The 18,644-nt window shown below is 33.2% G+C and overlaps 1 protein-coding gene and 1 pseudogene across 5 annotated transcripts in view; one reads left to right on the top strand and one right to left on the bottom strand.

Annotated features, from left to right (window-relative positions):
* LOC133175071 (succinyl-CoA:3-ketoacid coenzyme A transferase 1, mitochondrial-like) overlaps positions 1 to 2,931 on the top strand; it is an 86,459-nt gene extending 83,528 nt beyond the window's left edge. For 3 of the 5 annotated variants that reach the window (XM_061310189.1, XM_061310192.1, XM_061310190.1), the window contains exon 15: positions 2,663 to 2,929. In XM_061310189.1, the coding sequence (XP_061166173.1) occupies positions 2,663 to 2,704 (42 nt within the window). In that variant the 3' untranslated portion in view covers positions 2,705 to 2,929. Of the gene's footprint in view, positions 1 to 2,662 lie in introns of all 5 variants that reach the window. The other 2 variants (XM_061310193.1, XM_061310195.1) reach the window with 1 other exon arrangement.
* Positions 2,932 to 9,188: 6,257 nt separating this feature from the next.
* Positions 9,189 to 11,245, bottom strand: LOC133175078 (uncharacterized; annotated as a pseudogene).
* Positions 11,246 to 18,644: the final 7,399 nt, after the last annotated feature.

Here is an 18,644-nt window from a genome sequence, read left to right as displayed (position 1 = left end):
AACTAACTGGTAACAGGAATTTACAGACTGATTTGTCAAACTTTTAAAAAGAGGAATAAGAGAATTAAACTCTTATTTGAACATGACTTTGTAACCAAAAAAACAATCTGAGGCTCATAACTGATTGAAAGGTAGCTTGTGTCCAGAGATGAGCCTTGACCCAGTACCAAGGGCATTTTAGGTATGTTCAAGGTCAAAAGGGTACAAATGTATTAAATTATTTTTCAATCACAATTCTATAATGGAAACACAGTAGACATACCTGAGACAAAATTTGCCTGTGACTCAAAGGTATATCCCAAGTCTAACACAGGATAATTTGAACTAGATATGTTTTTAAAATATAAAATTATCATAACTTTTATGAGGATATATTCTAAATACAAAGGTTGCTTAATTATGGCTAGAGGCAGTGAAACAACCTTGCATGTTGGTCATTTAAGCAATGTAAAGGTTACAGTAATTGAAGTTTAAATTCTTGGCCATAACATAATTATACATGTATAATTGTATATTGAAAAAAGTAAGTGCCAAAGATCATACCACCCAAATGGTTGATTATGATCAAAAGATATGCCATTTCCAGAACAGAGGTCATAAGACAAGGTCAAAGTCATAGAGGTGATAGAGGTATCTCAGAAAATACAACTTTTTATTGGAGTAGTATCTGGAGAACATACTTGACATACAGGTGATTATGACCAAGGGGTATTAATCCTACTTAAGGGCCTAGGGTAGTCATAGTTAATTTAAAAAACAAGATGTGTTTGTGAAACACTGATGCCCCCGTATGGCAGCTTATGGCGAAGGTTAAGGTTTCTCAAATGCAAGTCAAAATCCAGGCCAAAAGGTAAAAAAATGTTAAATTTGGAAGCCCTAGCACCAACCATTCAAAAGTTATGGCCAAGGTTAAAGTTTTTCGAAAGTAGGTCAAACTCCTATGTCAAGGTCAAAGGGTCAAAGTGGTTGGTATCCAAAGAGAGGTCTTGTCACAAGGATTACATATATAAAGAAACGAAAGCCCTAGCACCAACCATTCAAAAATTACGGCCAAGGTTAAAGTTTTTCAAAAGTAGGTCAAACTCCTATGTCAATGTCAAAGGGTCAAAGTGGTTGATATTCAAAGGAAGGTGATGTCACAAAGATTACATATGTGAAGTATGAAAGCCCTAGCATCAAACATTCAAAAGTTATGGCCAAGGTTAAAGTTTTTCAAAAGTAGGTCAAACTCCTAGGTCAAGGTCAAAAGGTCAAAGTTGTTGGTATCCAAAGGAAGGCCTTGTAACAAAGAATACACATGTGAAGTTTGAAACCCCAAGCACCAACTGTTCAAAGGTTATGGCCAAGGTTAAAGTTTTTCAAAAGTAGGTCAAACTCCAAGGTCAAGGTCAAAAGGTCAAAGTTGTTGGTATCCAAAGGAAGGCCTTGTAACATAGAATACACATGTGAAGTTTGAAACCCCAAGCACCAACTGTTCAGAAGTTATGGCCAAGGTTAAAGTCTCAAAAAAGTTTGCAAAAGTGGGTCAAACTCCAAGGTCAAAAGGTCAAATATGATGGTACCCAAAGAAAGGTCTTGTCACAAGGAATACACATGTGAAATATGAAAGTCCTAGCTCCAACCAATCAAAAGTTATGGGCAAGGTTAAAGTTGACAGACAGACAGACAGACAAACAGACAAACAGATAAACAGACAAACAGACAGACAGGACAAAAACAATATACCCCCGGGATCTTTCGATCCGGGGGCATAAAAAATATTGTTCATTATGAATTTCAATAACCTGAGATTGTTTACTTTTGTATTTTCAGGTATAACGACAACACCCTCTCAACAGAATCCTCAAGATAAAGAAATCTTATGTGATGAGAACTTCAATAAAGAAGATAGAAAGAGATCAATGGTTTTAGTTTTCAATGTAGAAATTAATGTCACGAAAGTCTTTATTTAGTCAGGGAGTCCAGAAAACAAGTTTTGATTCTTTCAAATTCAAAGTTACTTTTTGTATAATCATGCATTACTTGTATCTGGATTAACTGACTAAGAAAGAAAAAAAGAAGATATTAAATTCATGGTAAATGTTCAAGAAAAATTCATTTGCAAGAAGCAAAAATCCTGTTTCCAAGGAAGAAGGATAGAATTAATGGATTGAGGTTTGGGGCACTCATAGATAAAAGCTTGATATTGATTTCTGGGGTACAAAAAATATGCTTGTCCTCGCATGATATTCATATGAAACCTGGGTTCTCTTTTCACATGAATTTCGTACGAATTTCTTTTCGCATGATATTCGTGCGAATTTCATGTGAACATCTCATGATATTTTCGTGTGAATATCATGCGTGGTCCTTTTCGTCTCCTTCTCATGCGAAGAATTCACATGATATTCGTGCAAATTTCATATGAAATTCACGTGAGCCACTTTTCCCTGTGTATTACTTCCTGATTAGTGAAACATTCATTTAAATGACTTTCAATTGCTAAAATTTCCTATGTATAAAAAGTTCATGAACTGAAGATCGAATACAATCTTGTGATAACCATCTGACCATGCTCTGGAGGAGTACACAAGAGTCTGAAATGGATTATTTCTGTGAACAGAACCATGTCATGCTTTGAGCAATACCATAAAATTCTAATAAATCTTTGCTTTTATTTCAGGTTGCTCCAGATGTTAAAGTAATGGGACAGATTCAGACATAGATAATGGGGAGACAACTCTCTGCTGCTCTTGTCAATATGTGTTTCTGACTTCTATGTGGTGTGTAGACTTACAAACATAGTGTCATGATGAGAGAGATAGATGTAAACACTGGTGTAGAGGTCAAAACACTCACCTCTTTGTGATCTGAGCCTCAAGTTATAATTGTGAGACAATCATCTGTATGTTCCCTTATGTATTGTGGGGATAATCCTTGCTCATCAACTGATGTTCTGCACAAGAGGACTACATTCTGTTTTGTATACATGATTTTATGCATAATCTCCTAAAATAATGCATAATTAATAATAATTTTGTGACTTTCCTTTCCTTTTCACCAATAAATATATAAATGAACAACCTCAAGAACATTGTTACATTTGTCATTTACTGGAGGATATATTTGACCTAAGAAACATAATCTGTCCCGATTTAATAAAAAAAAATTAAAGGACAATTTTGAAATTTTCTGATAATTTGAATACCAACGCTATTTTAAAGTAATTTCTTCCATAAATTGTATAGCTTGGCAAATTATTTTAGAATTAGACAGATTGCTATAGAATTTTTATTGAAGTAAATACATGTACTTTTCATATAGATTTTTGGCTCGCTGACATATTACCTTTTTTCTCCAAATAATAATAAACATTTTAATACACGAGATAAGGGATATTGAAATTTTCAAAAAATAATGACACTTGGCTCCCCCCCCCCCCCACACACACACACATTTATTCATATTTGATCCTTTTATTCGACCTTGCCCTTCAAAGTACTCACCCTTGGCCTGGATAAACTTTTTTAGACGATCAATCCACTTGTGGAAGCATTTTTCATACTACTCAATAGGGACACCCATCATATACTGATAAATTGCAGACCCAAGGGCTTTTCGCGATTGAGGGGCAATATGAAAATCATCTATCCTTCTGTGTTCAAAAATTTAGAAGTGAAAAAAGAATTAGACTACACGATCAGTATGTACTGGTCCCAGATGATAAAGCAGGTAACAATATTGTCTTTGTTTGTAAGGCTCATTATTTTAATTGCATTTCAGAAGAACTGGGATTTAATTCTACAAGTGGCAATCCAACTTATACCCATAACTCCTTTTCTAAGGAGGAAATTCTTTAAAATCATATGTCAGTTTTCAATATTTTTAATATTCCTAACAACCAAAATGAATTTGAATTACCATATTGGATTCCGAAACGTCATAAAAATCCTTAAAAACAAAGATACATAGCGGGTTCCAGTAAATGTTCTACCATGCAAGCCTCTTTCTTTACTTCTCACTAAAATATTAACAGCAGTGAAGGAGAAACTTCAGGATTACTGTGCAACAATATATTCGAGAAGTGGTGTAAATCATATGTGGATACTTAGAAATTCCAAGGAACGTTTGGAAAATCTGAAATCAAATATTTTTACCAAAATCAATAACATAAAAACTTACGACTTTTCAACTTTATATACAACCATTCCCCACGATAAATTAAATAAAATAGAGCATGCCCTTGCGCCGAAGCATTTTTGTTGATGTCCATTATAATCTCGTGTAGTAAAGAACAATGACATCATAATATGACGTCATAATGTTTACTGGCTTTCTCGTGTCGTGGGTACCAAGTATGTATTAGACCATAAGTTTTAACTTTCTCTGTATAATAGATATAGTCTTTAGGCATTTTAATTAGTTTATTTGCATAGAAATGCCCATACCTAGCCTTAACTCACCAGCGTATACACACAAGTACTCTGAAGATGATATTAAAAAGATGCTTGAGTTTCCGATTGACAATATCTATTTGGTGTTTGGATACCAGGTCTTCCAACAATCTGTTGGAATTCCCATGGGTACCAATTGTGCCCCGTTGTAAGCAGATCTATTTTAGTATTAATATGAAGCAGAATTTATTCAAAATCTTATACATGAGAAAAATAAATCTCTTGCTGTGGCCTTCAATTCGACATTTAGATATATCGACGACATATTATCAATTAACAATAGTTATTTCCATTCATATGTCGACACGATATATCTCAGTGAGCTTGAAATAAAAGATACCACAGAGTCTGACACATCTGTTTCATATTTGGATATTTTACTAGAAAAAGACGTTAATGGTAATCTAACTACAAAGTTTTTTGATAAATGTGATGACTTTAACTTTTCAATCGTCAACTTCCCTTACTTATGCAGCAATATACCCTTATCATCTGCATATGGGGTGTATATCTCTCAGTTGATTCGATACGCAAGAGCATACTCTACGTATGAACAATTTCTAAAACGAGGTAAGTTATTGACAAACAAGTTGATGACACAAGAATTTCAACAGTCTCGTTTAAAGTCATTATTTCGTAAGGTCTATGGTCGATACAATGACCTTGTCAGCAAATACAATCTATCATTAAGTCATATGCTGACTGACGTTTATTGATACTAATTGTTAGGCCATTATTTAAACACTGAATTTTCGACGGATTTTTCCGCTATTTCCCGATCATGACAAGGAGCACACGGCGGGTATGACAGGTCGACAGGGGATGTATACTCCTCCATGGCATCTGATCCCACCTCTGATGTTTTTGGAGGTCCGTGTTTGCTCTATTCCCGATTTGTATTGTTTTAATGGAGTTTGAGCTTGAATACTGTTCGTTATCTTCATATTTCTTTTTTTCGTTTTCCAGATAGGTGGAATTTAAGTTTGAGGAACAGAAAGAAGTCACACGGGGCTAAATCTGGAGAAAACGAGGGTTTGGTAGGACAGTAACCTTTTTCGCCTCCAAATACTCGGTCACAATGCGTGTTTGTGTGCAGGCGCATTGTCGTTGCAAAAAGTTGGAAATACTTCAAACCCGTTTTGAGGCGACGACTTTCCTAATATTTCTTCAGTTTTTTAATTGTCAAAGAAAATAACATATAAAACATTCTTCACGGATCGTAATCTTTTAGCAATACTAGGACGTTTTGCATTCTTTGATGCCCAGATTCTGTCAGAACTTTTACGTTTTGGCTAAAGTATACCCATGTCTCATCACCAGTAACTAAATACCAAAGGTCTTTTTGGTATATTTTGGATACAACTTTACTAATTTCTTTGCATTTTCAACACGTACTCTCTTTGTTCATCGCTAAGCAAACGAGGTATCCACCTAGCGTTTATATTATCTATCTAAGCTTATGATATTTTTTTTAAAAATACCATGAACACGTGCTAAAGACAAGTTTGTCATCCGAGCCAATTGCCTCACGGTACATCTTGCGGCTTTCTGTAAGATTTGGTAGATTTTTACGATGTTATTACTGGTTGTAACTGTTGCAGGGCGACCTTGGCGAACAGCATCTTTGAAGTGTTCGTAACCTACAAACAGACCTATGAGACATTTGACAATTCCCATAGATATCACAGACCTCACGATGAATATCTACGGGTTTAATGCCAAGTAAGGACCTACCTTTTATATAGGCCCTAATTTCAAGTGCATTGTTTGCTCTTTTTCCAGTCATTTTGAGTATAGTGTAATGAATACGCTATAAAGCAATGAACACTGTAGCTAAGTCAGTGAAATTGTGAACATGAAATTTTCTTCCGCTACGGTTCAGTGATCAATCTAGCTGTAATAATCTAGCCCTCTCCGATTTTTTTTTTGGGGGGAGAGGGCTACAACTCCTTAGGATCTCCGTAATGGTGCAAGTGTGGGAGTGATTCACTACCGCACCGATTTCGGCTCAAATTATCAGTAAGTGGATATTTTATTAACATATCTTACCTGAACTCATAAAATGTAGTTATGCAAGACATGAATTAATCAAAAAATATACAGAACAATCCGTATATCGATTATTTTTCGTGTATGTCAAAATCACAACTTGAATTTATCCGCCATGTTACTGACCTTGATCGATTTTATTTTGGAACAACCAATGAGAGTTCGGGGTCTAGGGGAGCGAATCGTTTAGGATTTCCCTTATTTTAAGCATAAATATCACTGTTAATGAAGAAAATATCCTATGGAATTCTTTTATTTATCGATGTTTAGTGATATCATACAACACAAACATTTATCAACACCGACATTTACTTTATCAAGTGATTCTAAATTTCAAGCGCAAGTCTCAGTACATCACGCGAGAACTGTCATGGCTGCTGAGGAGAACGACTGGTAAACATGCAGATTTATTTTACTTGGTTTTCGCGTATAAAGGGCCAGTTGATAGTGAATAAAACTTCCGTCTCATTGGAAGTAAGTTGAATGCAAAAACGATTTATTTTGCCTGCAGTCGCCCGTATTTAAAAAATATATTTGCACCATTACGGAGATGCAGTGTAATTGTAACCCTCTCCTGAAAATATCAGATTAAAAAAATTCGGAGAGGGCTACATTATTGCAGCTATGATCAATCTAACGTTTCAATGTGGTTTCAATAAGATATTTACACAATTTTGCACGCGAAGAAGGTGAAATGACATTATTTTTGGAACACTCCTCGTATTTAGGTTTGAAATGTGTACAAATAATACGTGTACAACTGAAACAACTTATAAATTAGGGCATTCTGCTATCATTAAATGTTTCTTATTGATAATGTATGTATGAGTTCTGATTTTTTTGTTTTTCAGAATAAGAGTGATATTTCCATACTATTTCAGTTCTTGGTTTTATGATATTGGTTTATAAATAGGAGATGGTGAAAAATTATTAATATTCACCATTGTTACGTGTATTTGAAAAGTTACCTTTCAGGATAATTTTAATTATAATGTACTATACTGTTATAAAATTATATAGTACTACATAGTTGTACAATTATACAGTACAGTACATTTATACAATCATACAATACTACACAGTTATACAATTATACAGTACTACAAGTTATACAATTATAGAGCTACACAGTTATACAATTATAAAGAACTACAAGTTATACAATACTACACAGTTATATAATTATACAGTGTTACAAAGTTATACACTCTTACAGTACTATACATTCATACAAATATACAGTACTACACAGTTATAAAATTATACAGTACTACACATTTATACAACTATACAGTGGTACACAGTTATATAATTATACGGTACTTTACTTTTACACACTTATATAGGACTATAATTTTATACACTTATAAAATACATACTACACAGTTACAAAATTATACAGTACTGTACTTTTGTAAACTTATACCGTACTATAATTTTATATACTTATACAGTATGTACTACACAGTTATATAATTATACAGTATTATTATTTTTTTCAGCATTAACTACTGTGTGTCGATCTATCAGTATAACTTGCCTCTACACACACCAGGATTATCTCAGAAGGAAACAAAATTATGACATTGGTATGATGATTTAATGTATTTCTGATAGAGTAAGAATTCTGATTCTGATAGAATGAGAAGGTTGTACTAGATCTGACCTGTATGAACTGTCAATCAACAGATCTTCTACCAGGTATATTTTATACAACTTGCTGTTCTTGATTCTTGGTTGTGAAAAAAAATATATGTTAAATAGATTTCATTCTTCTTGAAACATGTAATCTGAATATATGAACTTAATTATAATTCAATATATGAATTTTAAGTGGCTTAATCTGTAATAATAAATGGTCTGGATAATTATGTTTATTTTGGCAACAATTATTTATTGCTTGTAGCCTTGACCTTTAATCAAAAGGAGATCATTCATTCATAATATCCATTAAAGAGTGATGCAGAAGTACTGGTATTCCATACCATATTTCGAATAAATTAAGTAAAAGTTTGCGTATCGAATCAACTGGGAGACATAAACCCCATATGCAGGTGATGAGGGTATATTGCTACACATGTAAGGGAAGCTGACGATAGAAAAGTTGAAGTCATTACGTTTATCATAAAGTTTTGATGTTAGGTTACCATTAACGTCTTTTTCTAGTAAAATATCCAAATATGAAACAGATGTGTCAGACTCTGTGGTGTGTTTTATTTCAAGTTCACTGGGATATATCGAATCGACATATTGATATAAGTAACAATTGTTATTTGATAATACGTCGTCGATATATCTAAATGTCGAGTTGAAGGTCACAGCAAGTGTTTTCTTTTTCTGATTTATTAGCAGTGATTTCCAAGATCTGTGGTATTAGTTTTTTTTTTAAATTATAGACATTGGGATTACAAGTTCGGCATAACTTTTTGTCAATTTCTAAAAAGACGATTGTAAACAGGGGGAAATTTTTGGCTGTAACAACAAAGCCATGTTAAACATAATAATATTAAAGCATCTAAATATTGGATCAGCAATAGGAGGTCAACCTTTTCCATGAAAAACACTTTTACAAATCCTTTGAAGAACAACAGGGCCAAGGTGACAAAGAAGAGCATTGTGGCCCAAGGTCTCTTGTTTTAAAGCAAAGAATCAGTCAAAGACTATGAAATGAGAAATACAAGTATGTAAACCCTATTAGGTGAACTTTTACAAATGTATGGTATTCATTTTACTTATGAAGTCATCTCATTGAAGAATCTCTGTATTCTCATTTCTGTAGCTGTTTGTATTTTGTGCAATGGTTCTTGTCTGAGAGATTGTTTGTATGAGTATAAAGCAGCCTGGGGGTTCCCTGTCACCTGTTGACAGATCCCCAGAATCTGCCACGATATGTCTCTGTATAGTAGAGGTATATACATTCCCTGATCATAGTGAACTAGGGTCCTTAGATCATCTAGAGCTGTTTGTACTCTCATTGTGTCTACATGTCTGTGGCACAAGACCTCTAGCATGTATAGCAATATCAATGGTGGAACAAGTAACATTGGGAAACTTTTCTGTAGAGCAGACTGTTGTTCTGGTATCAATTCACTAATATAATGGATTTTATTGTAAAGTCTGATATCCCATGCTACAGCCTGTCTCATCTTTGTAGATCAGGACTGTCCCCCTACAGCCTCAGTATACATCTCTGTATCTACATTATACCTATACATCACATATGGCTGTGCTAACTTGACCTTGATCATCTCTATAATAGATAAAGCTTCCATGTATTTTAGTGTCTTGTAATAATATATAGCTAGGTACAGCATGTCAGTAATATAACCAAACTTGGTTGCTAATTTCAGCATATGACAGGACATTTTGCCAGCTCTATAGCTCAGTTTGTTTTTATGTGTGTAAGTTTCCATGTGTAATATAAAAGCAGTATTCTGAAAGACAGAAGCTAGAAGTTTCTGTAGCACTGGGACTTGATACTGTGTCAGGAGGGGGAAACCTATCGTCTGTTCTATTGTATGTAGACGCCTCATACAATTTTGAAAGTTAAATGTGTGTGGTTTATCACAGTGTTGTATTTCTTGAAATAGGTGTATATCAAACTCAGCCTCAGAAATCAAAGTATGTTCATCTGTACAAATAGAGAGTCTGGGGTTATGAAGGACATTTATAATGTAAGACCTAATGGAGGGACTGTGTAGCAGGAATGCAAAACCCTTCTCATACAACCCATACAGTCTAATAAATAGCTGATGTTGTTTGTCGCCATGAATTTTACTCAGAAACATGTTATTATCTGGAATGAAAAAGTTAGGACAGACCCCCTCATACACCCATTTGAGAATGAGTTTAAAACAGATCCAGAAACCCCCCAGGAGATTTTGTGGACTCCAATGAGGTATTGTATTTTGTTGAATTCCCCAGAAAACTGCTGTCTTCATGTGATAGGAACATAGTAATTTATCATCATCACCTACTCTATTGTTTATTATTTCCGTTAACAACAATTTAAGCAAGCCGTAAGTTAAGAATTGACAGTGGTTCATTGCATACACTAGTTTTTGCTCTGCCAGAGAGAAAGAAATTCTCCATTCATGGTCTTCATGACTTCCTAGCTTATGTCCTATTGCTACAAAGTGACATCCATTTTCTACTATATCATCGACAATATGAGGCTGGGGCCATGTGTGACATCTGTCTATCCATGAGGAGGCAGGGGGAGGCCAAAAGTTAGAAACAAAACAGTAGGCAGAATCATATTCGAGTGTTCCAAGCGTTCCACTGGCACAGGGTCCATGTAGAGTGGAGTTGGATGGTGATGCAGAGCACATGATCTGTCTGAATACAGAACTAGATATATAATATTTATTATTCATTCTAACACAAGCTCTCTGAATGTCTATGTCCATGCTTGGTGACAGTAAATATAACAAAGTGAATCCTGGTGGACTATCAGAACAGTCACAGAGGATCAGTGTTTGTCTGTGTGTGTTGTAATACTGAGACTGAGATAATTTCCAGATCACACGGTGGTTATTTGGCCAGTACATCATGTCTACATCTGATCCTTCCAATCTGAATCCTTCTCTCTCACTTCCACTGACTATCATACTGTGCTCATTAACTTTTCTTGCTTGATTTTCTACCATGTCATCCATGTCCATCACGTCTCTCCTCATGGCCACCTGTTGAGAGGTCCCCACTTTACGACACATTCCCTCAAACACTGACTCTGATACATGCTGCATGGCTATCTTACTGTTGATGATTAAAGACAAATCTAGTTTATATCATATACAATGCATGTCTCTTTGATAATCAAAAGAAATTATCAGGGGTAAAATTATTTATATTATGAAAAAAAATTAAGCTTATACTTGTATATTAAAAGAATATTTTCCACAAAGCACTCTTGGGTAAAGGGGTTTGATTTGTTCAAATGAAGGATAACACCATTTAAAGAGGAAATGATTAACAGGGTTGTACTTCATTTCCAAATTCATATTGTCGCAGATTAACGCAAAGGAATAGGAGATCAAAAGGGGATCAAAGTTTTACATGGGAATAATATATAAAAATGATTTAAAACCTTTTCAGGAACAACAAGGTCTTGATTAATCCTCGGGTAGAGCAGATTCAAATTATCAAATCACGACTCCTTGAATAGGTTGTTCCACATTAGAGGATCAAATATATCCTCTCGTCTACGTATCAAATACATAGATCGAATATTTAGTATAACAACTTTTAGAAAACTTCTCAAAAACAGCAGGGCCATGATTAGACATATACATACAAATCTTCCTCAGGTAGTTCAGATTCAAGATCATCGTCCCTAGAGGTAAGTTGCAACTATATTAGGGATCAGCAGCCCTTTTCACAAGAAGTCAGAAGTTTTTATATAAGATTTTTACGCGAAAATTTCTTAAGTTCTTTTCAGAAATGTATCTGTAGCAGATTGAATTTAAGAATTTTACTAATTTCAAACTTCTTCCATAACAATGATTTCAATACTCTTAATAATCCTTTAAAAATAAGGAAGGATATAACAAATACTTTTCATCCTTGAAGGGGAAACAAACACTACCATTTTTAGGCCTACACTACGATAAAAAAAATCTCTTTTCCAGAAAAGCAAACCATGTTTGTCATGTTGATATTGAAATATCCTCATGTATTGTTAATTTAAGCTACTTAAATCATAATGTCTTGGGTCTAAGATGGAATTAATATGGAGGCAAACTTTTTTAGGGGAAAACTTTAAAATGTTAAAAACAGTAGGGCCAAAGTTGCTAAAGGTGGTGTTGTGGCCCATTTCGGACTCGTATTTGCTTTAAAAAAGTGCTTTACATGTATCATTTGTTCTCAACTTGTCTTATCTTTTAATTTTTCAAAAACTGATTCAGATAGTGTAGGCATTTTTAGACATATATTTCTGTCATTTAAACTTACATTTGTGAAGTTCTAATGTAGTCCATGTTGAAAGGTAAGTTTCAGGTGCTATAAATAGTACAGAAATATCCATCTACTTTCGTTTTGGTTAATATTACCTTTTTGTGTCATTCAAGATATCTATCAAAGCTGACATTAATAGAAGCTAATTTTTAAGAAATAGTTTTCAATGAACAAAATGTATATAAGAACGCTTGTACTCTTGTTTGTGGTCTACAACAAGCTACCATAATGTAAAAGGAAATCTGGCAAGCTTTGATAAATGCATATAGATCAAATACTTGAATGAATTAAAAACAAAAGAAATGAAAGAAGAGTATCCAGGTTAATGGATGTAAATAAGACTTTGCTTATTTGGTAAAGGGACTTTATTCATTGGTGGATTTTGGAGGGTGTGCCCCCCCCCCCTTTTTGAAAAAAAAATTAAATGATCAGGTGCCTGTATAAAAATAAAGTGTTAAATTGTCATGATCAAATTTGAAGATAACAAACAGTGATCATTCTTAACAGTTCATTATAACAGTACAAATAATGAGCAGAGCCAACATAGACCTCTGAAAACACAGGTGGGATCAGGTGCTATGAAGTAGTAAGCATCCCCTGGCGACCATACACACCTTGTGTTTTTTTAATGATGATCAGCTAAAACGAAAAAAAAATTTAGTCATTTCACTTATATCATCATATTTTACATGCATTCTAGTTAAAATTCCTGAAGTGGCAATAAAATAGACAATTGGGTTAAAAAGTTTCAGATTTTTTATTAGTAAAAATTTATTTGAAAAAAGAAAATATCACTTCAATCTAAAAGACTTTCTGAAATACAAAATCAAAAGAAATTATAGTTTTTTATGCTTCAAAATTATATCAGGGATACAAGTGATTAGATCTAAACCTTGAATGAGTTTCTTCTCTTGTATATGTGAAAAAATTGGCTTTTTGATTGTTATTTTACATTATTTTTTTAAGTTTTAATATGAAAGAAATATGAAACAATAATATTCCCCAACGATCACTTTTCTGTCCATTTAAGTCATTTCTTTAAATCTAGACCAAAAAATAATTTTGATGTACAAGTTTTTTTACAAAAAATACTAGATTTTGAAGTGACCCTGTTTTACATTATTGTGTTGCCCTCCTGATATCTAATATGTAATTTGTTTAACATTGTATTAAAAATTATAACACACAATTACCCATTCTTAGTTTGTAATTCAGTTCATTGTTTTGATATTTTTTCTCATTTACGGCAATTTTTTTCATATTTTCAAGACTTCAAAACATGATTATGTGCAATGTGTAAAATAATACATTGTATTTAAAAATATATGCTAAGTGATGAAAACTATTCTCTGAATTGACTTTCTGTTTTGTTGAAAGACATAATATTTTGAACATCAAATAGTTTCAAACTTTTTGTAAAGGTAGATGATGGTTTTGATTATTATAAATCAGTTTTGTTGCACTCCTGACTGCAGTAAAATTTAAAATTAAAACCATATAACACAAAACTTCATAAAGTATTGGCAACATCAAGTTGTAACGAAATTGTGCAATATTTATAGTCCAATACTTCGTGAATAAAATAAATGAAAGTATTTAAACTTGGGTTTATCTTGAATTATTCCCTATTTATGTCAAAAAACTAGCTAAAATACATGTATATATTTAGAAGATAAAATATATTTTATAGTATATTTTCCTTTACGGGACAAACATCTGTAAGCATCTGAGGTCATCAGTTCTGTTGTTTCAGTAAAGTTGAGGTGGAATTACTTGACTTTTATAACAAGTTTTCAGTGTGTTTATTGTTTACATTCCTAAAAAAATTCAAAGGAAAGATAAAAACACATCTGAATTGATAAAATTGAAAAAGAGAAGAATTTTACTAATAAAACTGTTAATAATTTAGTACTAAATTATTCAAACACATGTAGATCATTATTAATTAAAGAATATTTCTTGGCATGAATAGAAGTCTTTTCATCGCATAACTTTGAAAAAATGTGTTGCACTCCTGACCATAAAAATATAGATCTGAAACACAAATAGACCCTGTAATTGATAAATCTTTTTAGTAAAAATGTTCTTTGTGCCTTTATTTTCCAAAATAAAAATCAGAGAATCATATACTGATAGAAGTTTTCATGCTGGGGAGCAAAACATAAAATTTTGCACTCCTGCACAGACACTTGACTCTCATTAGTGCTGCTGCTTGTGATTTATATAACCCTGAAGTTTTAAATTGAATATCAGTTATTGTTTTACACTTTGAAAGTTCTTTTTTTACTTTATTGTTTTTCAGATTTTTAAAATCAACGTTTTGGTGGTGGTGGTGGTGGTGGGGGGGGGGGGGGTTTAACACAACATTTTTTTCTGTTGTACTCCTGACATGGTATATCATTTTTTGAACATCAGCCATGACCACAACTTGGTCAAACAAAAGTTGCTACAGTCTTCATTTAAAGCTTAATTCTTTGAATATTATCGGAAAAGTTTTTATTTCCAACATAAAGCATGATTATTTATTTCACAGATCTTAAAAATGTCACAAAAAGATGTTGCACTCCTGACATTTTTTGCATCATTTTTGGACATAACTTTTTTGTGAATTGGGATATTGTATGTGTACTTAAAAAAAGCGGGCTTCATATTTTCAGCGGCTTTGGTGCAGAAAACGATCCGCTAGTTTATGAATACCGCTAATAAATCATTTATTTATACAATACACGGCACGGACATGTGAATCGCTAATTCATGATTACGCCAATAACTTCATACCCAGTGAATGCGCTAAATTTTAAATACGCCAATTTTTGTACACGTACAGTATTTGCCAGGCATTTAGACACTGTAAATGCTGAGACATGAAAATTTTAGTGCAAGTTGATAAAGATGTGTTCGATCCTTTTTTTTTATTCACCCAGTTCGAAAATATTGGCCTAACAATTCGTATGCAAGTCGTCAGAAAAGATTTGACCCAAAAACAGATTGTGCTTGCAAACAGGGTCATTGTATTGAGCTTAGAATTTGTGAAATGTTGACTTTAAACTAGATTGTTGATATTTTTGTATCATCAATTTATTTCAATAGCCTGTCTCCATTTAGAAATTGTTCATACGTAGAACATGCTCTTTTGTATCAAATTAGTGGGAAACATTAACTCCATATGCGGGCGATAATGGTATATTGCTACATAAATAACAGAAATTGATGATATAAGAATTGAAGTCATTACATTTATCATAAATTTAGTTGTCAGTTTGCTATCAATGTCTTTACCTAGTAAAATATCCAAATATGAACCATATGTATCAGACTATGTGGTGTTTTTTATTTTGATTTCAATTGGATATATCGAATATACATGTATCTAAATGTCGTATTGAAGACCTCAGCAAGAGGCCTCTTCTTTCATGTAGAAGTTCTTGAATAAATTTGAATAAATTCTGCTTCATATAATACAAAAACAGGTCTGCTAATTACGGGGCATAGTTAATACCCATGGAAATGCCAACAGACCGTTGGAAGACCTGGTCTTTGCAAACCACATAGATACTGTCAATGAGAAACTCAAGCATCTTTTCAATATCAACCTCAGGGTACTTATGTGTAGAATCTGAATGTTTTTTAACAAAATAAGTTTTCAGATGACAATTGAGAAGGCATGCAAATTTACGAGATCTATTTTTATCAAATATGTAAATCAAAATATGTTAAAATAGATAGAAAGAAAAGGTACGGTTTTAGCTTTATTGTGCCCTAAAAATTTAATACTTTCAAAAAGTTTTGAAACTGGCTTAAACATTTGTTGAGTATATGACAGTGAAAAATCAGGAAAGAATATAGCATGAAAGAGTACCATTCTGGAAATATGACGTCATTAATTTGATGCATTTCTCTGTTTCAAACAGAAAAAGCCTCAAAATGACCCATTTCAAGGGTTATTTTCCTTAAGAAAATAGTGTCCACAGCCGTCGCCCACGTTTATTTTCGGATATTATGTGTAAAATTCTTTGAAAAATCACATATCTCAAAATCTTTGTGGGTGATGCCTGTGGACAATATCATCTGAGAGAAAATTCCAATGAAAATTGGTGTCTTCTGCAACTTTTCAAGAAAATACGGGAAAATGCACAAGTTTATGACGTCAAAATTAGCATTTAGAAGGTCATGTGAGAAAAATGATTTGTATGATCTTTCTGAGTGTAATTTCAATGATTCAGAAATCATGAGTTTTAATTTTTTACATTACTTTCATTTTTAAGAAAAACACAGGGCAAAATTTGTATTGAAACCGTACCTTGTTCTTTTTGGAATGTGAGATTCAGTAAGGGTTACAGGGATTAAACTGGAATTCATACAAACAATATCATGGATAAGTTGTTTCCTTTAAGGGCATGCTTGCATGGACACTGATTTGAAATTAATATTCTTCAAAATTTTATAGGATATTTTATTACTTACGTATTGCAAGAGGTTTCGGGCTGTAATGTTTATCAAAAAAATATATATGTATGATTGTCATACATCCTTGCAGATTCACGAGCTAAAATTCAATCCATGTATATCAAATATATGTAGATAAGAACAGTATTCAAGCTCTAAAGTCCTTTAGACAATACAAATTTGGAGCAGAGCAAACACGGACCTCTAAAACGTCAGAAGTGGGATCAGGTGCCATGGAGGAGTGAGCATCCTCTGCCGACCGGTCACATCCGCCGTGTGCTCCTTGTCACGATGGGGAAATAAGGGAAAAATCCGTAGACAATTCAGTGTAAATAATTGCCTAACCTAAATTCAATGAAAATGGGAAAATTTACGTGCATTATTGAAAGAATGTATAACATTCTTAAAACTATGATTTAAAAAGGTTTGAGGAAAAAAAAGAAAAAAATAAGAAAGCAAAACCAACTCACTGGTGTTTTCAATTTGTGGTCAGTGATGTCTCATCAATGTCAACAAATTGAACACTGCCAGTAAATGTAAACATAAACAAAAAACAGCGCTCAACCCAGTGTTTACAAATACAGGTGTTGTTGAAAGATGATATAAAGAATGTTGTGAAGAATTTTCATGTAAGTTCAAATTATAAAGCTGAAGCTATTTTCATTTAAAAAAAGAAATTGAATTCAATTATAAACAGAACCCCAAATTAAATGCAACTGTATCCAATGCAGAAATGTCATTGCAACTTAAGTTACTTAAATAAATTCTCGAGACAATTTACTGCTTGCAAAATTGTCGTTCGCTTTTCTCGCCATGAATATGGCTGAAGCCTATTGGGATTGTCCGTCTTTCATCCTTCAGACCTTTAGTCCTTCTGCTCTTCCCTCTGTCCATCGTCACACTGTGTTTAAAAACTGTTTAAGATATATTAACGAAACTTTGTACACTGAGACATATTGATGAGGGCTGTGGCATATTTTCTAACCTTGTCCTTCTCTGTGACTTTGTCAAAACATAATTCCTCATTTTGTGTTAAGTTCTGTTTCAAAGTAACTTTAAAAGATATTTCATCAAAACTTATGCATCTGCAGTTGGAGATTTTGGGCATGTAATTTTTGGCCTGTATGTCTGTCTGTCTAATTGTCCACAAAAACTGGCTGTCATATTTCACAAGTGTGTTCCTTGTGACAAAAACTTTCTTTGGATACCAACTTTTTTGACCTAATAACCTTAATCTTGGAATTTGATCTACTTTTGAAAAACTCTAACTAAATTTAACCTAGGTTATAAATGGTTGTTGCTAGGGCTTTCATATTTCTCATGTGTGTTACTACAAGTAACTTACTTGTGGGAAGGCCTTTCTTTAAGAACATATTTAAACTCTAGACCTTGGCTTTAAAGTTTGACCAACTTTTGAAAAACCTTAACCTTCGATATAACATAATTTGTTGGTGGGTTAAAACTGATTTCACAGGTGTTTTGTGCTACCCTAATAGGTTTTTTTTTTTAAATCTGTGACGAGGAAGAGCACGGTCATAATGACTCAATGATAGTTATGGCCCATGGTCCTTTTGTTATTTTTTTTCTACATATCTTTATCATTTGCATATAAAGTCTTTTCTACTTAAAAAACTCTAATGAGTTTTCCAATTCTTATAAGAAGATAGGTGAACAAGGCAGAATGCCTATAGCTTCAGATTTATAAAAATCATATTCAATTTGTGAATTTAGCATTTATAGTAAAGTTTTCAGAATTAAAAT

This window comes from Saccostrea echinata, unplaced genomic scaffold (assembly GCF_033153115.1).
Source record: "Saccostrea echinata isolate AGI-Se365-2 ecotype Australia unplaced genomic scaffold, CSIRO_AGI_Sech_v1 ptg000060l, whole genome shotgun sequence".
NCBI classification, from domain to species: Eukaryota; Metazoa; Mollusca; class Bivalvia; order Ostreida; family Ostreidae; genus Saccostrea; species Saccostrea echinata.
This window is presented reverse-complemented; position numbering and strand designations above follow the sequence as displayed.